Genomic DNA, 20,578 nt, shown 5'->3' with positions numbered 1-20,578 from the left:
GGGCCAGGTCCAGGCAGTCCGCAGACTGAAGTTGGGGGTGGGGATGGGGGTCAGAGCTGTAACCCTTTACTTCCTGCTTGGTCTCCAGCCCAGGGTTTCTACAGGCCCTGGCCTCTGAGGGCTCTCCACCCCATTCTCCCTTAACCCTTTCCTGACACAAAGAGGTGGGTGAGGTCCGGGTTCTCCAGGGAAACGCAGACTGCTAAGGAGCGTGTGTATACAGCACAGCTTGAAATCTCAAAACAGGGTCAGTGTGTGTGTGTGTGTGTGTGTGTGTGTGTGTAGAGCACAGCTTGAAATCTCAGAACAGGGTTTTAGAGACCAACACTTCAATCCTTCCTCTTCCTTCCTTCGAGGAAAGGGGAACTAGAAGGAACTTTGACCCCTGGACACAAAACTTGGGTGGAAGGCAATCGCTTCCAGTACTCTGTCTGGCCCTCTCCCTCCCACCCAGCCTCCTCTCCTCCCCTCTCTGGTCTCCTGCGCCTCTTTAAGCCATCCAGCAACCCGGGCGGGTTTATCCAGGGGGCCTGGCTTCGAGAGGTCGAGGGGGAAGGCGGAGGGGAGGCGACTGAGGGTGGGGGGGTGGAGGGCGGCGGAATCCCGCCCGGTCCCACCCCTAGCTTACAACCCCCGGCAGGAAGGGCTTGTCTCCTGAGCAGCGGCGGAAAGGGACGGAGCTGGGAGGGCGGGCGCGGAGCGCTGGCGGGTGGGTCGCTGAGCCCGCAGCAGGGAGGCGGCGGCGGGGTGGGGGTGGGGGGCGCGCCGCAAGGAGGGGAGGCGTGGCCTAGGCTGCGGGGCTAGGTCGTCGGGGGCCTCGGGGCTGGGGGCCTCGGCGCTGGGATCCGTGACACCGTCTCAAGCTTTCCAGGGGCGGGAGGGGGCAGCCATGCTCTTGTCGGGGGGTAAGCCCCCAGCGCAGGAATGGTTCATGGTGCAGACGAAATCGAAGCCCCGGGTGCACCGGCAGCGGCTCCAAGTCCAGCGCATCTTCAGAGTCAAGGTGAACGCCTTCCAGAGCCGTCCTGACACCCCCTACTTCTGGCTGCAGCTGGAGGGGCCCCGAGAAAATACGGGCAAAGCCAAGGTAAGCGGCTTCCCTTCCCTCCCCCACCTATCCCTTCTAGTCAGATCCTCTCCCTCACTCCTGGAGAGTCCGTGGTCCCCAGAGGTCTTCAGATGGGGTTCTGCTGCTTGGCTTGCAGGTATTAGGCAATCCCAGCTCGGTCCCTCTGCTCCTTCCTTCTCTCTTTTCTGCCCCACCCCTCCCTTGCATGCCACTTCTGTTCCTGTAGTGTCACTTCAAGTGTGCTCCGAGAACCTCTCCTCAGAGTCTCTTTCTAGGAGTCTTCCCTGGCCAGGCCTCAGCGTTCAGGGTCCCGGTTTTCCATCTTGGGATCAATTTAAGGGCCTACATTTTTTGTGGCCTCTGCAAAAAGGCCTTTGTTCTCACCAAGACTCTGGAAGGCCTCCATCCTTTCTGTCTGCTTAAATCCCGTGCTGTTTCTCTGAGTACTAGAGGAGGGCCCTAAAGCCACTTCTAGAGCAGTGTTGGCAGTTTATAGAGGAGGCATTAGGGCTCAGAGAGGGTGAGGGCCTGCTTGAGCCATCAGAGTCAGGTAGGAGCAGGTTGGTGGAGGTTGGACTAGAACCTAGGACCCAGTCCTGTATTCTTGCTGGGCTCAACAGCCTCTCAGAGAGGCTCAGGGCAGGATGCATCTCTTCTGGAAGGCACTGCCTTGGGATGCCAGGGAAGCTGGGAGGAGGAGCATGGACTTTGGGATGAAAGGGCCTGCTGTGTGGGGCTCAACGTTGGACAGGCCAGGTCATAGCTTTTCGTGCCTACCCTCAGCTTGGCTCCTCTCTCCAGCTTCTCTGCTTGGACTCCTCCCTCTGCCTCAGTGCCCCCCTCCCCATTCACTTATCTTCTCCTGTAGGAATGATTTAAGGCTCCCTTCTCCCTGATACACACCAGTCTTAGGTCTTCAGCTGGGGCTTTATCTATATCCCAGTTGGTCAAGGCCTAGGCCAAGGAGGCCCAGAACACAGCCAGCAGAAGGAGAGAGAGCTGGGAAATGTCTCCCTTAGCACGCCCAGTCAGCTGCTGCATCAGCAGTTTTCCAGTTCTGACAGAGGTGCTGGGGGAGGGGAGAGGTGTTTGCCCAGAGAGCAGATGTGCAGGGGCCCCTTAGTTTCGGGGTGGTGGGGTGGTGGCAGGGTAAGGCAAGAGAGGGCTTTTGGGTTCTTTATGTTCTCAATATTTTTGTACAGCCTTCATGGAGAAACAACCAATTGGCCAACTACTTCGTTTTCTAAATAGCCTGCATTAAGGTGGGGACTGAACCCAGGGCCTGTGCATACTACACAGGCCCTCTGCCACTGAGCCACCTACTCCCCATGCCCCCCTGAATAGCGCTGTCTGAGACGCCCCACTTCGTGTTTCTTGTTTGAATTTCAGGTCCTCTTCTTCAAGCTTGTCAGCTCTCACCTGCACTGCTGCCTCTTTGGGGCATAATTTTCACCCCTAAGGCTCTCACTCCAATCCTGGAGAGAGCCACTGGTGAAGGTGGGAACGTAGCTTTCAGGGATTCTGGGTAACTTCCTTTCTCGTGCTGGTGTCGAACTGAAGGAAAGGATAAGGTTTTGTTCCGGGGGGGTCAGGAGATCTGGATTGGACACACTGTCACCACCTTACAGAGAAGCGTAGTTTGAAGAGGGCTAGGTCTAATAATTCACCCATCCTGAGCTCTTCTTCCCCTCATGTGTAAAACAATGTAATACTACTCTTCTCATGTGAGAGCTGTGAGGGCCAGCTGAAATAATGCAAGTGAGGATGTCTTGTTTTCCGTATGGAGGCAGTGTGGCTCAGTTGTAGCTGTGGGGACCTGGTATAGAACTTTTGGGAGAGACGGAGGGGCAATGGGCCAGGGGGGGGTGTTTGTCCTGGTCTGAGTGGAAGAGGGGTTCAAGAAAGATGCAGTCTCGTTTAAAATAGGGTGTGTTTTTATGTCACTCGTGCTTGCTTTTCGAGACAAATCTCTGTTAAACTCGTGCTTTTTGAGTTCTCGTACAGGGGCAGGATTTAGGAAATATCAGAGAAATTGCTGCATACCACTCTCCAGGCAGGAAAGCCATCCTGGAGAAGCTGGCTTTCCTGAGGTGAAAGCAACCAGCATCAGGGGAGGTGAATAGTGCTTAAATGAGCCAATGGCCAAACCCTGTACATCCTTTCTGTACTATTTTGGCAGCTGACTATGAGGGCGGGTGGAGTGCCAGGCAGGAGAGGTTACATGCTTGCTTCTCTTATTTTTGGAGAAGGGGATCCGAAGACATCAATAGTAGACGTAGCTTCTGGGGTCTGTGCTCTGGAACTCGGTCGTCAGACAGAAGCTGGCCTGTCCCTGGTACTCAGTGAATAGAACCATGGGGATTGATTGCGGTCAAGTGTGTGCTGGGTTTGGCTCACACACATCCGTTGTCAAAATTTTAGGAACTTGGCAAGCTAGTGGAGGGACACAAGTATAGCCATGGTGAGAATGTTTACACCACAGAAATTGACAAACGCTCTAAGTCAGGGTTGCATACCTTCCCCATGGGCTGATTATGGAATGTTTGCCTACGTATCTGTCTTACGACTGAGGACCTAATCTCTCTTTCTGTTTAAATGTAAGTTTTAAATTATTGTTGTTATTATTTTGTTGTTGTTCTTGAGATAAGATTTCTTTGTGTACCTTTGGCTCTCCTGGAACTTGCTCTGTAGACCAGGCTAGCCTCAAGCTCACAGAGATCCGCCTGCCTCTGCCTCCTGGAGTGCTGGGATCACAGGTGTGCGCCACTACACCCGGCTCCATTTATTTCTTTATTTCATTACTTTACAGCCTGATCACAGCCCTCTTCTCCCCTCCCCCTCTTCCTTCCTCCTCAGGGAAGGGGAGGCCCCTCATGGGTACCAGCCCACCCTGGCACGTCAAGTCACAGGCAGCAGGACTAAGTGCATCCTCTCCCGCTGAGGTCAGACAAGGCGGCCCAGCTAGGGGAAAGGGATCCAAAGGCGGGCAACAGAGTCAGAGACAGCCCCATTCCAATTGTCAGGGGACCCTCATAATGCCCACGGTGCACATCTGCTACATATGTGTAGGGGCCTAGGTCTGGCCATGCATACTCTTTGGTTCGTGGTTCAGTCTCTGTGAGCCCCCATGGTCTTAGGTTAGTTTACTGTATAGGTCTTCTTGTGATGGACTTGACCCCTATGGCTCCCTCAATCTTTCCTCCCATTCTTCCACAAAACTCCCAGTTCGGCCTGTTGTTTGGCTGTGGGTCTCTGCATCTGTTTCCATCAGCTACTGGATGAAGCCTCTCAGAAGACAGTCATGCGAGGCTCCCATCTGCAAGCATAGCAGAGTATCATTACTAGTGACAGGGGCTGGCGCTTCTCCGTGGGGTGGGTCTCACGTTGGGCCAGTCATGGGTTGGCCAGCCCCTCAATCTCTGTTCCTCTTTGTCCCTGCACTTCTTGTAGGCAGGACTCTCTCCTTTCTCCCCTCCCCTGTATCTTATCTTTCTTTCTTTCAGTAGGGTCTAGCGATGTGGATGTAGCCCAGGCTAGTGTCAACTTAATCTGTAGCTGAGGCTGGTGTTCTAACTTCAACCTTCCCGCTTCAGTCTCTTGAGTGCGGGGAGGAAGGGGTGGGTTTCAGTATGCAGCCAGCACTCATTGTTCGGAAGGCGCCCTGGCGAAGGGAGTGCTGAAGCAAAGCATGCCTGTTTCCTGAGCCATACATGGTCTGAACGAGTTGGCTCTCCTATAACAGTGATAGTCAGTGTTCAGTAATGACTGCTGAATTGATGACATTCTGAGGTTTCTCTTGATTATCCAGGAGATTGTTTAGCTCTTTGCATATCTTCTTTCTTTGTTTTGAAATTGCTCTGTAGAGGTGCTATGGCCTGGCTTTTCCCTACCAAGACACATTCTACATTTAATTGGGGTTGTAACAGTATTAAGAGGTATGGCTTTTAAGAGGTGGGTTATTTATTATGAGATGGGTTTGTTATACGTTTGGGACTCTCCTGCCTGTTCTCTGCCTTGCCATGGGGGCTCTTGCTGGATTCTGGTGTTACGCTCTCAGGTTTCTCAGTCTGCCAAACCTGGAGCCAAATAACGTTATGCTCAGTTTAAATGACCCAACGTGGGGTATTTTGTTACGGTGGCAGCGAGGGAGTTAAGTGGCTTCCTAATATATATCGCATATATTATACACATAACATATATATAATATACACAAGTATAATATATATGAATACATTTTCCCCAGGACCGAGGCTCTCCCACAGAGCCACATGCCAGCCCTGTATTTCCTAGGAGGAGAGACATGTTTGTAGGTCTAGGTGACGCATCTGAAGGCCACTTGATTGGTGGTTTAGCTGGTCTTGAGTGATAAAGGGCAACTTTTTTTTTTTTTTTTTTAGAAATGTGAAGACATTATTGATATCTGGCTTTTGAGAAGTCTGAGGCTGTTCTGGTCCTGTTCCTTTGCATGACATGTTTTCCCTCGAGCAAGTTTGTAGTTTTCTCCAACGTTCTGAGTCCTCTCGGTGAACCTGCTTTGTGTAGATGTCTGTTTTCGTTTCCCATGTTACTCTGCATTCACTAGGCCTTCCTTCTGGACTTCATGGTCTTTGGGTCTGGGGCATTTGGGGCTGCCAACCCTTCACACCCACTTTGCCCTCTGCGTTCCTATCTAGATAAGCTTTTGCAGGGCCTTTACTTTCTCCCATTTTTGTTTGCTTTTTCCATCTTTAAAAAAGGTTTGTTTGTTTATGTATTTTATGTATGAGTGCTTTGCATCCTGTATGCCTGAACACCAGAAGAGGGCACCAGATCCAATGACAGACAGTTGCAAGACACCATGTGGGAATTGAACTCAGGTCCTCTGGAAGAGCAGCCAGTGCTCTTAACTGCTGAGCCACCTCTTCGCCCTCCAGTGTTTTTCCTACTCTCTAAGTCTGGCTCTGGCTTTTTATTTTCAAACAGTCTTTCTCTGTAGCCCTGGCTCTCCCAGAACTTGCTGTGTAGACCAGGCTGCCCTGATGCACCTGCCCCTGCATCCTAAGTGCTGGAATTGAAGCCGTGTATCACCATACCTGGTAACTCTGGCTTTCTGACTGACTTATTTTTCAACTCTTTTTGTGGGTCTTTCATCGCTGTAATTACATTCTAATGTCTAAGAGTCATGTGTGTTCTGTTTTCAAAATCTGTCCTACGTGCCGTGTGCCATAGTCTGTGGTGTGACTCTGAGAAGAGTGATGGTAGTAAGCTTTTCTGAGGTGGGGAAGTTTGTGTCTCTCTTTCTGCCTGTCTCTGTCTCTGCGTGTTAGGACTACTAGGTTTTCAGATTGCTCTCCTTCTCTAAGAACTTGGCCTTTTTCCTTGTTCCCTTCACTCTTTGAATTCAAAACTTCTTGGTGCTATCATTTTTCTTAGTCTTTTTTGACATTCTTTCATGTAAAGTGAGGTGGCCCTTGAAGGCAGATTGAACACTCAAGAAGGAAGGAGAGAGCTGAGTGGTGGTGACATGCACCTTTAATCCAACACTCCAACACTTGGGAGGGAGAGACAGGCAGATGTCTGAGTTCGAGGCCAGCTTGGTCCATAGAATGAATTCTAGGACAGCCAGGACTACATAGAGAAACCCTGTCTTGAAAAACAAACAAACAAACAAACAAACAAACAGGAAGGAGAATCCTGGGGAGTTGTAAGCACCTCACATGCACAGAGGGGTATAATATTATTTGGGGCAATATATTATTACAAATAATATCACTTGCTTTTGAAGTTTTTTTTAGGTGTCATCTATAGATTGTTTAAATCATTTTTCTGGACTGTACATGCCTGCTTTTTGTTTGCTTGTTTTGCTTTTTAGGGTAGATAACATCATGGGAAAGAGCCTGGACTTCAGGGCCACTGTGCTGGGGCTGGGTGTTCTTGCCTGTATGCGGCTGGGATCTTCCTTCCTCAGTTAAAAGGAAGATGATGGAGATTTCTTCTGTAGGACTAAGAGAGGAATGTATCGGATAGTCTACGTGCCTGGCTCCTAATAAGATCTAAATAGAGCTTAGTTCATAGTTATTGTTTGAAAAATGATATCATTTGCTATACTTTTTATAAAAATGGTGTGCTGTTGATGGAATGATAAACATTTTAAGCTCTGTGTGGTGAAAGGGAGAGAGAAAGTGTGTGTGCATGAGAGAGAGAGACAGAGAGAGGGAGAGAGAAAGTAAGTGTGCCATGTAAGTATGGTACTTTCAGAGGCTAGAAGAAGGTGTCAGATCCCCTGGAGCTGCAGCTATGGAACGGCTAGCACCCTTAACTGTTGAGCCATCTCCCCAGTCCCTTCCACCTCCCTACTTTTTGAGGTAGCATTTTTCACTGAATATGAAACTCACTGACCGACTAGATTGGCTGGCCAGAGAGCCTCTGGGATCCTTCTCTCCTGTTCACTGAGCAGAGGAGCTAATGTGGGCTTCAAGATGGCTGCCAGAGAATTTTTTTTTTTAAGGGAGGGGGCAGGGGGAACACTTGTCACTGAATGGAACTGTCAGGGAAGGCAGGAAGGGGGGTGATTATTAAGGATGTGGATGTGGAAGGACACAAGGGTGAGCTCAGACCAGTTGGGCCTGTGCTTTACGAGACTGCTTAGGAGCTCTTGGAGATCACCCGGATGATGCTGGTAGCTACCTGAAACTAGCTGCTCTCCCTGAAAATGTGAGGGCTGGTCAGCCAGAGAGCTAGAGGCCTTCCTTCTGGCTAGATACAATGTGAACCTGTGGAGTATTCCTCTGGGCACTGGCCCAGCAACTTCTCTTCACCACTGGCAACATGGGTAACCATGGTTACAGGTACAGGTTGTGCTAGAGAGCTTCTGGAGAGGGATTAAGCCGGAATCCTACAGGAGTACCCAGAAGTCACTGTATAGTCAGCCAGAGGAGGTGTAGAGAGCTCCGGTTTCAGGCAGGTAGATGTAGGCTGTGGCCTGGTGCAGACACCATCGAGCTGTGTGCACTTGGTCAAGCTCTGACGAGACAGTAGCTTGGGAACAGGCTGTGCCAGGCACTATCCTGAGTAAGCTCACTTAGTTCACCGGAGCGTCCAGTAGACCAATGCGGCAGGAATGATGGGGACACACGGGCAGGAGGAGGGGATTAATAACTTGCCCCAACCTGCTCATGTTCTCAGCAATGAGAGTACTTAACAGTGTGTAGCTTCCTTTCCCCGAGGTGCCACACAGTTCCGTAGTGCCAGGGGACGTGGACCGGAGCGCATCTATCTTAACTTGCCGTGCTATAGGTGAAGACACCGAGAAGATGGCAGGACTTCCTGCAATCCTCCCTCCTCTGTTAAGGCCACGTTAGATCCAGTGTGAGGTCTCTTGACTGCAAACTTGGATCTTTTCTCCCTTCTTTACTCTGCTGTCATCCATTCTGTCACCACCCCCCTGGGGAGAGGGGGTGGGGCGGGGCAGAACATCCCGCCCTGGCGATGTCAGCTTTGGGAGGGCACGAGTGAGTTTAGCAGGGGGTTGGCTTCTGAGGTGCAGAGGACAGGCTGGGGCTAGCCATTAACAGGCTGGGTCTCTTTGTTCTCTCCCTCCTGCCCAGGAATATCTGAAGGGTCTGTGCAGCCCAGAGCTGTGGAAGGAGGTCCGCTATCCGCCAGTCCTGCATTGCGCCTTCCTCGGGGCACAGGGCTTGTTCCTGGATTGCCTCTGCTGGAGTACCCTGGCCTACCTAGTGCCTGGCCCCCCTGGCTCCTTGATGGTGGGCGGGCTGACTGAATCTTTCACCATGACACAGAACTGGCTGGAGGAGCTGGTGGCACGGCTGCGCTGGGGCCCTGCCTCGACGGTCACCCCCCGGGAGGCTTGGGAGACAGAGGTGACCCGGGCCTTCGGGGCCCTGGTGTGGATCCGTGGAGACCAGTATTCGGGAGAGCTGCTGCAGCTTCCCCCAGCCGTCCAGGAGCTGCTTCTCAGCCTGGTACGAGACGCTGCTGGCCAGGAGGACGTCATGGAGTGGCTCAGCCACTTTGGCATTTCTAGCAGCTGCTCCAGCCCAGAGGTCCTCATCTGCCCTGCCCAGCAGCAGAAGGAAGGCTCGTCCCTGGTGACCATAGGAGACAGCCCTGGACCCTGCTTAGAGATAGGAACCTGGAATCAGGCTGCAGAACATTCAAAGAGAGTAACAAGTGTGGGAGCAGCTGGGCCCCCGATCCCAGTTCCAAGCACTCAGCAGGAGACAGCACACCAGCCAGCAAGGTAAGTCCTAGAGACTCGGTCTTCTCCACCCCGGCCCTCCCAGCCCTGCCCCTGATCCCAAGGAAATAGTAATTTGGGAGCAAATTGCCTTTCTCATCTTTTCAACAAACTTGGGCTTTCTCCAGGGTCCGGTCCAACAAGCAAGGGGACGTGAACCGCGTTCATGAGGAGGGACCCATTGTGCAAGCCATCAGCAGCCAGGACTCTGCAAACCACACACAAGCCCTCTTGCAGCAAAGGCAGATACAGAGGGTAGAAGACAGAATCTCATTGCAGTCGCCGGTGTCAGCTCTGAGCGTGTGTCCATCCTGGAAGGCCTGGGCCCCTGGGCCAGCCTGTGGGCCCTTATGGCCAGGGACTATAGCTGCAACCTTCTGGAAGATCAATGAGCTGCATTCTCTTCACCTGGCCTGGCTCCTATCCCAGGCTTGCTTCAGTCTCCCCTTCTGGCAGAGGCCCATGGGCCCCATTCAGCTGAAGCTGCCAGGACAGAATCCTTTGCCCTTAAACCTGGAGTGGAAGCCGAAAGCGCTGGCTCCTCTGCCCAGTGCAGAAAGTCCAGCTTGTAAACCAGATGGGGAGCTAGGAAGGGAGACAGCCCTAAAGCATAGCACGAGGCCAGAGACACCCACAAAAATCATCAGTTTATCCGTGGTGCCGGGGGATTGTGGTATCAAAGAGAAGATTGGCCCAGGACTTCCGCAAGCAGGGCCATCTTTGGCATCTATGCCCCAAGCTGGTGTTAAGCAAGGAGATGAAAGAAGTGCATTGTTGGATTCTAAAGACCTGGAAAAGCTAACTTCTTCAACACTGCCCACAGAGCAAGAGGGACCCACAGCTCAAGGGAGGCCAGTGGCTCAAGCCAGGATGACAGGTCAGTCAGTGTCCGAAACTCTTGGAATGTCCATGGCTGCAGCAGTGTCCAAAGTTGAACACCCACCCGCTGGGGAGGGGCTGCCTGCAGCTCCCGAAGTGCCTGCAACCCCAAAGAAGTTTGCGGTGAACACAGAGCCCACAGCTCCCGAAGTGCCTTTGGCTCCAGCAAAGCCAGCAGCTCCTGCGGTGCCCACAGTCCCAAACATAGCTGTGGGTCACCCAGCAGCTGCCACCACACCCACAATGCCCCCGGCTCCTCCAGCTCAGAAGATGCCTTCAGTGAAAACACCCGCAGGTCCCCAAACCCCCAAAGTTCAAACTGGGGCCGTAGCCAAAGCAGGGTCTGCAGCTCCCAAAGCACCTGCAACCACCAAACCACCTGCAGCTCCCAAAGCCTCCAGACCTTCTAAACCATCAGCATCCCAGAAGGGGTCCACAGTCACAGCGCCGACCGTGGATGCAACCAAAGTCCGAGGTGAGGTCCAGGCTCCAAAGAGTAGCACTACAGCGCCCAAAGGCCAGGGAAAGGCCGGAAGGCAGGGTCTACAGCCCAGTACCAGTGTGGCCTCCAGGAATAAGCATCAGTTCCTGAAGGAGGGACTTCTTGGGGCTTGGGAGGGGCCCCAGAGGCAGCCACCTCACCAGCCACAGGCCAACAGCACGGTGACCAGCTTCCAGAGGTTCAATGAGGCCTTGGACACACCGTTCGAGATGAACTTGTCCGAGGAGCCTGGGAATCCAAGGCTGAGGAGAGTGGTCATTGATGGCAGCAGTGTGGCGATGGTGTGAGTAGCCGTGGGCTGGGTGGGCTGGGTGGGCTGGGTGGGCTGGGTGGGCTGGGTGGGCTGGGTGGGCTGGGTGGGCTGGGTGTGCTGGGTGGGCTGGGTGTGCTGGGTGTGCTGGGTGTGCTGTGGAGGAGGCAGGCATTTCTTCCTGACCTTCTTGGAACACCCATGGCTTCAGCAGTGTCCAAAGCTGAACACCCGCCCTCCGGGAAGGGGCTGCCTGCAGCTCCCACTGTGCCCCCAAAGAGAGGACAGTGGCCCATGTTGAATGGCTACTGCATGGTAGGTGGTGTGTACAAAATTGTAGCAGAAGAGTAGGTTTCTGTTCTTAGGTAGAGGTAGGTACAGTCTGAGAGATGAAGAGTTTTGCTCCTGGTCAGCCAGAGATTTCCTTGGCCTTTGGGCTCAGTTCTAGCTGCTGCAAAGGCCTGTACTTTCCCGAGCCGGTTTTTCAGCAGCTTAGACTTCAGAGACCTTGCCCCAAACCTACAAGAAACCTTTCCTGACTGCAGCCTGAGATTGTTTTTGTGCGCTCATGCTTTCTGCTGTGGAGGTTAGCACAGAGCCGTGCCAGACTGCACAGTCTGTGATGTGGTGGGGAACTTGTGCTGGACAGACTCTCAGCATGCACTAGGTGGTCAGGGATTTTTTTCCCCGGTCTTTAAGTAGCTGTTTGAGGACAGGGGCTGTAGGCCAGGCATGGTGGCACACCCACCTTTAATCTCAGCATTCAGGAGGCAGGAAGATCTCTGTGAGTTCAAGACCAGCCTTGTCTACATAGTAAGCTCCATCCAGGACAGCCAGAGCTACACAGAGAGACCCTGTCTCAGGGGGGGGGGGCTCAGTGGGGTGAGCAGGAAGAGGGCATCTTGGGTGCTCTTGGGATGTTACCTGCTTGGGCCTCAGGGCAGAGGTAAATGGTAAGGCAGGGCCTTCTGGGAAACATCTCCCTCCCTCCCACCGTTCCACAGGCACGGACTCCAGCACTTCTTTTCTTGCCGAGGCATTGCCATGGCAGTGCAGTATTTCTGGAACCGAGGACACCGGGAGGTCACTGTGTTTGTGCCCACCTGGCAGCTGAGGAAGACCCGGAGGGTGAGAGGTGAGATGGCTGTGGCTGCCCAGCCCTTCCTGCACCACCGGGCTTTTTCTCTTCCTTGCCTTTCTGGCCCGTTCTTCCAGCACCCCGCCACGATCTTTCCCACTCAGGCCTTCCCCTATCTCTGTGTTCACCCTCAGAGAGCCACTTTCTGACAAAGCTTCACTCGCTCAAGATGCTGTCAATCACCCCCTCCCAGCTGGAGAATGGCAGGAAGATTACCACCTATGACTACAGGTACGCCGTTCCCCAGTCCCTCTGTGGGCTCGGGGTGGGTGCTGTCCCACCGCAGGGGGAAAGGGAGACAAACGCCATGCCTGAGAAGAGGGACTGGTGCAGGAATGAGGCGATGGCTGAAGGCTGGCCCTTCCCCAGCACAAGGTTGCTGCCATCTCTGGAACTCTGGTGGGGGACTTCCCTGAGTCAGCTGGCTTTCTTCCTCCGTGGCCTGCGGAGGCCATGCACTGGCTCGCGAGCATGAGGCTCATCCAGCTGAGCAGTATCTCACATGAGAGTCAGAGGTACTCGAGGCTTTTAGGTGCCAGTTTGGGTTAAAGTTCATGTCTCAAGGAATGCCTTCACTTCTTCTTCCCCCAACTCTGGTGCTGGGAGGAGGTATATTCATGACCTTATATAGATCCTTGCGAAAGCCTCTAGACATGAAGTTCGATGGACCTGGTTTGCCTAAACCTTGACATCCTTTCTGCTTGTCAACCCTCAGCCCTCATTGTCTAGCATGGCTATAGAGCCAGCGTGCCTAGGGGAGTCTGGGACCCTGCTTGTACTAGGGCAGGGAAGACTATGGCTCTGCTATCGTCCTAGGCCAGATGCTCAGCCGGAAGTTCTTGGCTTCACTTGGGAACCACGCATGCTGGGTAGGGAGAGGTTCTGTTTCTTGCAATCCATACAATATTCAAGCCTGGGAAGGGCTAGGCAGGGCCCCTCAAGCTTCTCATCTCCCAGAACTGACTCACCATCCTCTAAATCCAGACAGGGGCTTAAGGGAAGATGACGTTTCTGTAGAAGCGCCCTCTGCTGGGCACTTGGGGAGCAGCATGTTAAAATTCAGAGGTTGGAGGGGATGCTGAGCCTTATGCAGAAAGTGATCTTCCAGAGAATGGATTTGTTTATTAAGCCACATGATTTTGTGTGTTACTATATATGAGGATGTACATCTTGACATGAATGAGAGTGCTGTGCTTTGATGAAAAAGACTGTGTGCTGTGCGCCGGGCACTGAATTAGACGGTTAAAAGCACCACCTCAGTTTAATTATCCCAGCCACATGGGGTTGGTTACTTACATCTCACAGGTGCAAAAATGGGAACAGAAAATACCCATGCGTGAATGAGAACCAGGGGGGTGGTTCTGTGTTGCCCGAGCCTATGTGTATGAGAGGGTCTGTGCAACCAAGTACAGCTTCTGGGGGTTGCTGGGTTCCCAGATGGCCACATGGAAGAGAAGCTATGTTCTATAGCCTTGGCTTGGTTACCGAGGGCAGTTTTGTCTGACCTGCCAGGGAGGTTCAGACAATGAGAGGGCTAGCGCCGGGCGGTGGGTGATTTCCTTTCCCCTTGCAGGTTCATGGTCAAGCTGGCGGAGGAGACAGACGGGGTCCTCGTCACTAATGAGCAGATCCACATCCTAGTGAATAATTCCAAGAAGCTGATGGTCAGAGATCGGTGAGACGCTCTGGGGATTTGAGCTCCTGTTTCTCAGTGATGTTGCAGACTGTGGCAGGGCAGGTGTTGGGAGCAGGAAGAGGAGACTTGGAGAAGGGTTTCCCAGTACCTGTTGGCAATTGGGGTGGGGGTGGGGTCTCAGACCTGTGGAGGCAACAGGGTGTGGCTGATGCTTGGGCTCACCTATGACCTTGCCCCTTTCTCCTGGTCTAGCCTGCTGCCCTTCACCTTTGCCGGGAATCTCTTCATGGTACCGGATGACCCCCTGGGCCGTGATGGCCCCACCTTGGAGGAATTTCTGAAGAAGCCAAACAGGTAATTTGTCAGGCTTTCTCCACCTCCCGGGCATTTTTAGCTTTAGTCAACATTTATCTACTTCCTAATAATGAAGAGAATGGTTTGGCCTTTTCACATCTTTATATATCTACTGGTTACATAATGCTTTTATCCACTAGTTACATTATGCTTTTAATGTTTCCTTCACATGTAACTGATCTTTGTTATTTGGTGGGTTCTGCTTTTTCCCTACCTTTTATCCCCTCCCCATGTTTATCCCTTATCACTAGATAGAAGAGAAAGAAGGGTAGAGTAGGAGAGAGAGAAATAGAGATTCCCTACTCTGATTTCTTTCTTCTTCGAGCATGATTCCTAACAAACTACCACCAACCCCCTGAACAACCACCAACCAACACCCATCTATCAGGGCCCTGGCATTTACATAGCCTCTGAGAAGTTCCCAGAATCCCAGACATCACACAATTGCAGAAGTTATCTGCAGCTGGCAAAACCGTGCCTCCGGTAGACCACCAGGCAAGTCATAGTCAGCTGCTGGGAGCAGCCCCACACCTGGGACTGAAACGAAAACATATTCTTATAATATTGCTATGGATTTTTTGTTTTGTTTTGTTTTGTTTTTTAAGGAAACCAAAATCCCAAAATTGTCACTACACTCCCACCTTTTCATGTACGTTTCCACGGCTGGCCTTCGTGCTCAGCCGTTTTCTTGCTGTCTCCCGACCCATGCCATGCAAACTCACGCAGTGCCCTTTAGCAGCGGTGCAGCGTTCCATTCCATGCGTGTCTACCGGGTAGAAGAACCGGTTCTCTGTGGGGGCCACCTGACTGTTTCTGCTTTATGCTGCTGCGGCTGAGTGACAGCAGGCAGCCTTGTCCTGTCATTGCGTCCGAGAGAGCTGTGTCTGCATTGCGCTGTCACGTTGGTCGTCTCCTCTGATCCTCAGAATTTGAGTTAGATGTAAACGATCTCATTCCTCATTTCCTAGATGAGCCAGCCCACCCTACCTCTCATCAGTTTTCAGAAATGAAGCTGAGGCGTTGGTGTGTTAGGCCTTCCAGGGTTAACTTTTCCCTGGAACGGTCATCCTGGGGTCACAGTGCCAGTCACCTCTTATCAAGTCATTGACTCAGAACTAGCTTAGATACTTCATGGTCTTATTTAGTTTTGTTCCCGGTTGTTGTGATAAAACACCCCAAGGAAAGCAGCTTATGGAGAATGGGTTATTTCGGCTCACAGTGCAGGTGGGGTGTCACAGAGGCACTGATCACATCATGTCCTGCTATCAGAAGAGACCAGTGGATGCATGCCTGCTAGCGCTCAGCTCACTCTGTCCATTTTGCACAGTCAAGGATCCCCTGCCTAGGGAGTGATGCCACCCATAGCGGGAGGCACCTCAATGTAATCCATAGTCCTCTCACTTCAATGTAACCAAGGTAATCCCTCACAGGCATGCCCCCAGGTCCTTCACTGAGACTACCTTCTCAGTTGATTCCAGAGTATGTCAAGCCGACAGTGAAAACTGACCATCTCAGTCATCGAGGTTTTAGTTTGATACATTTTCAAAGCACAGAAGAATCCTTGTTGAAGTTCTAGCATGTTTAACCTAGACAGCAGCTATTTATATACTGGCTCCTGACTGACCCCTGCTGCACAGGAAGAACCTTTAGAGATGAGGTCAGGCTCTTTGGGGTTGACCACACATGTGGTTTTTTTCCACCTTGCATAACCTGTGGGGTTGGGGCTCCCCCTCTCCTTCTATTTGTCTTGGTCATAGGTTGGACATGGACATAGGCAATTTCTTGAAGGTCTGGAAGACCCTCCCTCCCAGCTCAGCCAGCGTCTCTGAGTTGAGTGATGACACTGATCCCGAGCCTTTGGTGGGTCTACAGAGTGTGGAAGAAGTCGGGGAGCAGAAGGAGGAGGAAAGCCTGGAGGAGGAGCCGATGGAGGGGCCAGGGATGCCAACGCCTGAGGAGCAAGATGACCTCGACTCTTCCCCGGTGTCGGCGTTCGAGGTCGAATGCCCTTCCTTTCCCGAGGAGATCCTCCGGTGTCTCAGCCTGCAGGACCCCTCTGAGGGGGCCTTAGACATCGACCTCCTGCCGGTCGTGTTGTCGCCCTCCCTGGATGTCCCCTGGGATGGGAAGCCCCCCTGTCAGCAGGTTCTTGCCCAGCTTGCACAGCTCGCCATCCCCAGCAACTTTACCGCACTCTCCTTCTTCATGGGCTTTATGGATTCCCACCGGGACGTCATCCCTGACTATGAAGTCCTTGTGGGCCCCCTGCACAGCCTCCTCAAGCAGAAGCCGGACTGGCGGTGGAACGAGGACCATGAGAAGGCCTTCCTGGCCCTGAAACGAGCCCTGGTGTCCGCCCTCTGCCTGTTAACCCCCAACGCCCTTCTACCCTTCTACCTGGAAGTGACCGTCAGCCAAGTGTCACTGACGGCCTTCCTGCAGCAGGAGCACTCAGGAAGGAAGCACCCCATTGCCTATACCTCAAAACCTCTCCTCCCCGACGAGGACAGCGAGGGTCCTCAGTCAGGGGGGGACAGCCCCTATGCTGTGGCTTGGGCCCTCAAGCATTTTTCCCAATGCATTGGAGACAATCCAGTCGTTCTGTGTCTTTCCTATGCCTCCCGGACCACTGCGGACAACGAGACACAGGAAAGCCGTAAGGTTTCCAAAGCGTGGTTGATTCGATGGTCTCTTTTGGTTCAGGACAAAGGCAAGAGGGAGCTGGAGTTGTCCCTTCTCCAGGGCCTGCTAGGGGAAAACCAGCTGTTGACGGCCGCTTCCTCCATGCCTCGGGTTTTCCAGCTTCTGCCTCCCTTTTCTGACCTGTCTGCTTTCATCTGCGTCCACATATCTGGCTACTGCTTCTACCGTGACGAAGACGATGAGTTGCGTGCTGGTTTTGGTCTCTACGTCCTGTCCCCCACCAGCCCCCCGGTGTCACTTGCCTTTTCCTGTTCCCCTTATACATCCACCTATGCCCATCTGGCGGCTGTGGCCTGCGGCCTAGAGCGCTTCCGCCAGTCCCACCTCCCCGTGGTTTTCCTCACCCACTGCAACTGGATCTTCAGCGTTCTCTGGGAGCTCCTGCCGCTCTGGAAAGCCCGGGGCTTCCTCTCATCCGACGGGGCTCCTCTACCTCATCCAAGCTTGCCCTCCTATGTCATATCCCTCACTTCCGGCTTCTCATCCCTTCCCTTTATCTACCGAACCTCTTACCGGGGATCTCTGTTTGCTGTGACAGTGGAGACTCTGGCCAAGCAGGGTGCCCAAGGGGGTGGGGAGTGGTGGGATTTGCCAAAGGATACTCCAGTGCCAGTGGTGACCCCCCGTACTAAAGGCAGGAAGCCCAACTTGCTGGCCTTACAGCTGAGAGACAGCCTCTTGGCTGATATCGTCACCAAGCTGCAGGCAGGGCAGAAATTGTCCGGTCCCTCTCCCTTCAGCTCTGCCTTTAATTCACTCAGCCTGGACAAAGACAGTGGCCTGCTCATGTTTAAGGGGGAAAAGCATCCCAGGGTCTGGGTGGTCCCGAGGCAACTGCGAAGGGATCTGATTTTCTCCGTGCATGACGTCCCTGTGGGGGGCCACCAGAGGCCAGAGGAGACCTATAAGAGGTTGCGGCTGCTGGGATGGTGGCCTGGCATGCAGGAGCAGGTGAGAGACTACTGCAGGAGCTGCTTGTTTTGCATCCCCCGGAACCTCACGGGCAGTGAGTTGAAAGTCATCGACTCCCCGTGGCCTGCCAGGTCGACCGCCCCCTGGTCGAACCTGCAGATGGAGGTGGTGGGTCCTGTCACTGCAAGCGAGGAGGGGCACAAGCATGTGCTCATTGTGGCCGACGCCAACACCCGCTGGGTCGAGGCGTTCCCTCTGAAGCCCTACACGCACATGGCTGTGGCCCAGGTGTTACTGCAGCACGTGTTTGCAAGATGGGGCATTCCCGTAAGGCTGGAGGCAGCCCAGGGCTCCCAGTTCGCCCGGCACGTCCTGGTGAGCTGTGGGCTGGCCCTGGGAGCCCAGGTGACGACACTGAGCAGGGCCCTCCAGCTCCCCTGCCTGATGAACTCAGAGGCCTACTGGGAGTTCAAGAGGGCCCTCAAGGAGTTCATCTTCCTGCACGGCAGGAAGTGGGCAGCCTCCCTGCCTCTGCTGCACCTGGCTTTTAGGGCCTCCACCACGGAGGCCACACCATTCCAGGTCCTGACTGGGGGCGAGATGAGGCTGACGGAGCCCTTGTGGTGGGAGATGAGCAGTGCGAACATGGAAGGGCTCAAGATGGATGCTTTCTTGCTGCAGCTGGTGAGGGAGCTGCTGGACCTCCACTGGAGGGTGGCGGAAAAAGCGAGCGAGAAGGCGGAGAACAGGCGTCTCAGGAGGGACAGCCAGGAGAAGGCGTGGAGTGTGGGCGACCAGGTCCTCCTGTTGTCTCTCCCCAGGAATGGCAGCAGTGCCAAATGGGTGGGTCCCTTCTATATCGGGGACCGACTGAGTCCATCACTCTACAGGGTGTGGGGCTTCCCCACCCCAGACAAGTTGGGCTGTATCTATCCCAGCAGTCTAATGAAGGCTTTTGCCAAGGGCGGCACAGCCCTGTCCCTCAAGGACCTGGAGCAGTGAGTTCGAGCCGGTGGGGAGCTCCCTGCTCCGGCAGTCCTGGTTTCTGCTGCTAGTCCCCCTTCTGCCGTAAGCAGTGCTCTCAGCTCTTTGGGGGGGCCCTCATTGTGCCTTTTGTGGAGATGTGGCTTCATAAAGCTTTGCTGAATTGCCTTGACCTAGGGATGAACTGTCCCCATGGAAACACCCCTAGAGTGGGGTGTTTGGAGAATGTGCCAAAGTTGTCATATGTGGGCTCTGGCAGTTTTACTCTTGGGAGCAGAATGTCTCCTTAATAAAGTAGGTCGGGCTCATGCTCTTCCCTTTGTGCCATCTCGTCCCTTCGTAGACACACAGGTGTGTACTGGTGTGTGCGACCCTCCCCAACATCTTACGCTCTTACACCTAATAGTGTGGATTTGGATCTCGCAGTGGCCACCACAGCCCTGTGAGCGCCTCCTCCCGTCACGCTGTGCAGTCTGCGAGCCTTTGCACTTGGAGTTCTCGGTGGCACAGACATACTGGCAGCGGGGAGCAGCCTTCCCCAGTCAGTCTCATCTGCCTTCCCCGCCGTTAAGACGGGCTTGTAGCCTTCCCAGGCCTCCAGGACAGTGGCTCTGGGTGGAGGGGATCATCCCTAGGCCACCTACCTGTTTGTAAGGGAAGGCGGAAGGAGAGTTGGCCTACCTCATTTGATTCCAGTCAGGGGAGATGATTCCTGACCCCTGCTGTGATGGTGAGCTCCTCCAGGAATCAAGGACCCCGGTGCCAAGTGTGGCATCTGTACTGGAAGAGCTGCTTCTGTTAGGTCCAGTGGTGCCCATGCTCCGCTTTGGGGAGGGGGGGCATCTGACACACGGCCAGGCGCTGGGTGGTTTTACCTCTTACTGCTCTCGCCCGCTTCCAACTCCCGCAGCCCTCTCCTCCTGCCTGCACTGTGCCCATCTCTTGCTTTGTCTAGCTCAGCTGCAGTGCTCTGTGCAGAGATCACACGCGCAGTGGGAGTGAGCCTCTCACAGGCACGCGTGCCTGTTCTCACCCCTCAGCATTTCCGCGCCGCTGAGCTGTCAGTCTGCGGAGGAAGGCTAGAACCCTGCTGTTCTGGCTGGGGTTCCTCATAGCCCTCGAGGAGCTGATCCAGTTTTCTTCCCGAGCGAGCGTAGGTTGCAGAATGCTGGGACCAGAGGAGAAGTTGCCATGGAGTCCAGCTTGTTTCACTGCCGAGGAAGGAGGGAAATGACTTGCCCAGATTCATACTGCTCGTTGGGGGCTGAGTTGGGACCCAGATGAACCTTCCTGACCTCAAGTTCGCCACAATAGGGTTCTGGCAACAGCTTCAAGCATGAGAACTCTTTCAGATTTTGTACCTCCGTTCCCTGTGATGCCATCTCCCAGCTATTCTGGATAAACTACCTGATGGGATGAGTGCTGGGTGCTGCCCACAGCTGAAAGGCTAGCTGTAGAGGTTTTAGTAGGCACTGTACTTCTCCCCCCCTCACCCTTGCCTCTTTCCCGCCTCTTCATAGAGTACGCCAAGCTCACCGTCTCACCCAGGCCTGTATCCAAACCCTTTCCTGTTAAGTACAGTTTTGCTCTTTGGAGGAATTTTTATTTTATTTTTCAATAAATCAATCAAAATGGAGCCAATGCTTGAGTTGTTTTTTTTTTTTTTTTTTGTTTTGTTTTGTTTTTTGTTTTTCTTTTTCAGAATTGGGGGATAAAGAGGTGTGGTTTGTTGCTCTTCCTGTCCTTCCTCAAGTTCAGCGTTCTTATACTCTCGGCTAAGCCGTCTACCTTGGGCCTTGGCTTTCCACTGCCTTTTGTATGTGCCCAGACTTCTGCCTGGTGCTGGCCCGGTTGCAGAGTGCTGGAGGGCAGTGTGAGCTCATATGCGGCCCCTGTGGGTTTCATATTGGAA

General features: G+C 53.4%; 1 protein-coding gene across 1 annotated transcript; it reads left to right on the top strand.

The window, feature by feature from the left end:
• The first annotated feature begins 776 nt into the window (after window positions 1–776).
• Window positions 777–20,302, top strand: Nynrin (NYN domain and retroviral integrase containing). Its single transcript, XM_060391148.1, has 8 exons — window positions 777–1,087; window positions 8,656–9,311; window positions 9,437–10,972; window positions 11,944–12,074; window positions 12,212–12,308; window positions 13,651–13,752; window positions 13,966–14,067; window positions 15,825–20,302. The coding sequence occupies exons 1-8, from the start codon at window positions 890–892 to the stop codon at window positions 18,682–18,684; spliced, it is 5,682 nt and encodes a 1,893-aa protein (XP_060247131.1). The 5' UTR covers window positions 777–889; the 3' UTR covers window positions 18,685–20,302.
• Window positions 20,303–20,578: the final 276 nt, after the last annotated feature.

The sequence above is a fragment of the Meriones unguiculatus genome, chromosome 9, assembly GCF_030254825.1.
Source record: "Meriones unguiculatus strain TT.TT164.6M chromosome 9, Bangor_MerUng_6.1, whole genome shotgun sequence".
Classification (NCBI taxonomy): domain Eukaryota; kingdom Metazoa; phylum Chordata; class Mammalia; order Rodentia; family Muridae; genus Meriones; species Meriones unguiculatus.
This window is presented reverse-complemented; position numbering and strand designations above follow the sequence as displayed.

Excerpts from the sequence above, each read along its gene's own strand:
- Nynrin (XM_060391148.1), top strand. The coding sequence starts at position 890 with ATGCTCTTGTCGGGGGGTAAGCCCCCAGCGCAGGAATGGTTCATGGTG. Across the intron at positions 10,973-11,943 it reads GGCAGCAGTGTGGCGATGGT|GCACGGACTCCAGCACTTCT; the intron begins GTGAGTAGCCGT and ends ACCGTTCCACAG. Across the intron at positions 12,309-13,650 it reads ATTACCACCTATGACTACAG|GTTCATGGTCAAGCTGGCGG; the intron begins GTACGCCGTTCC and ends TTCCCCTTGCAG.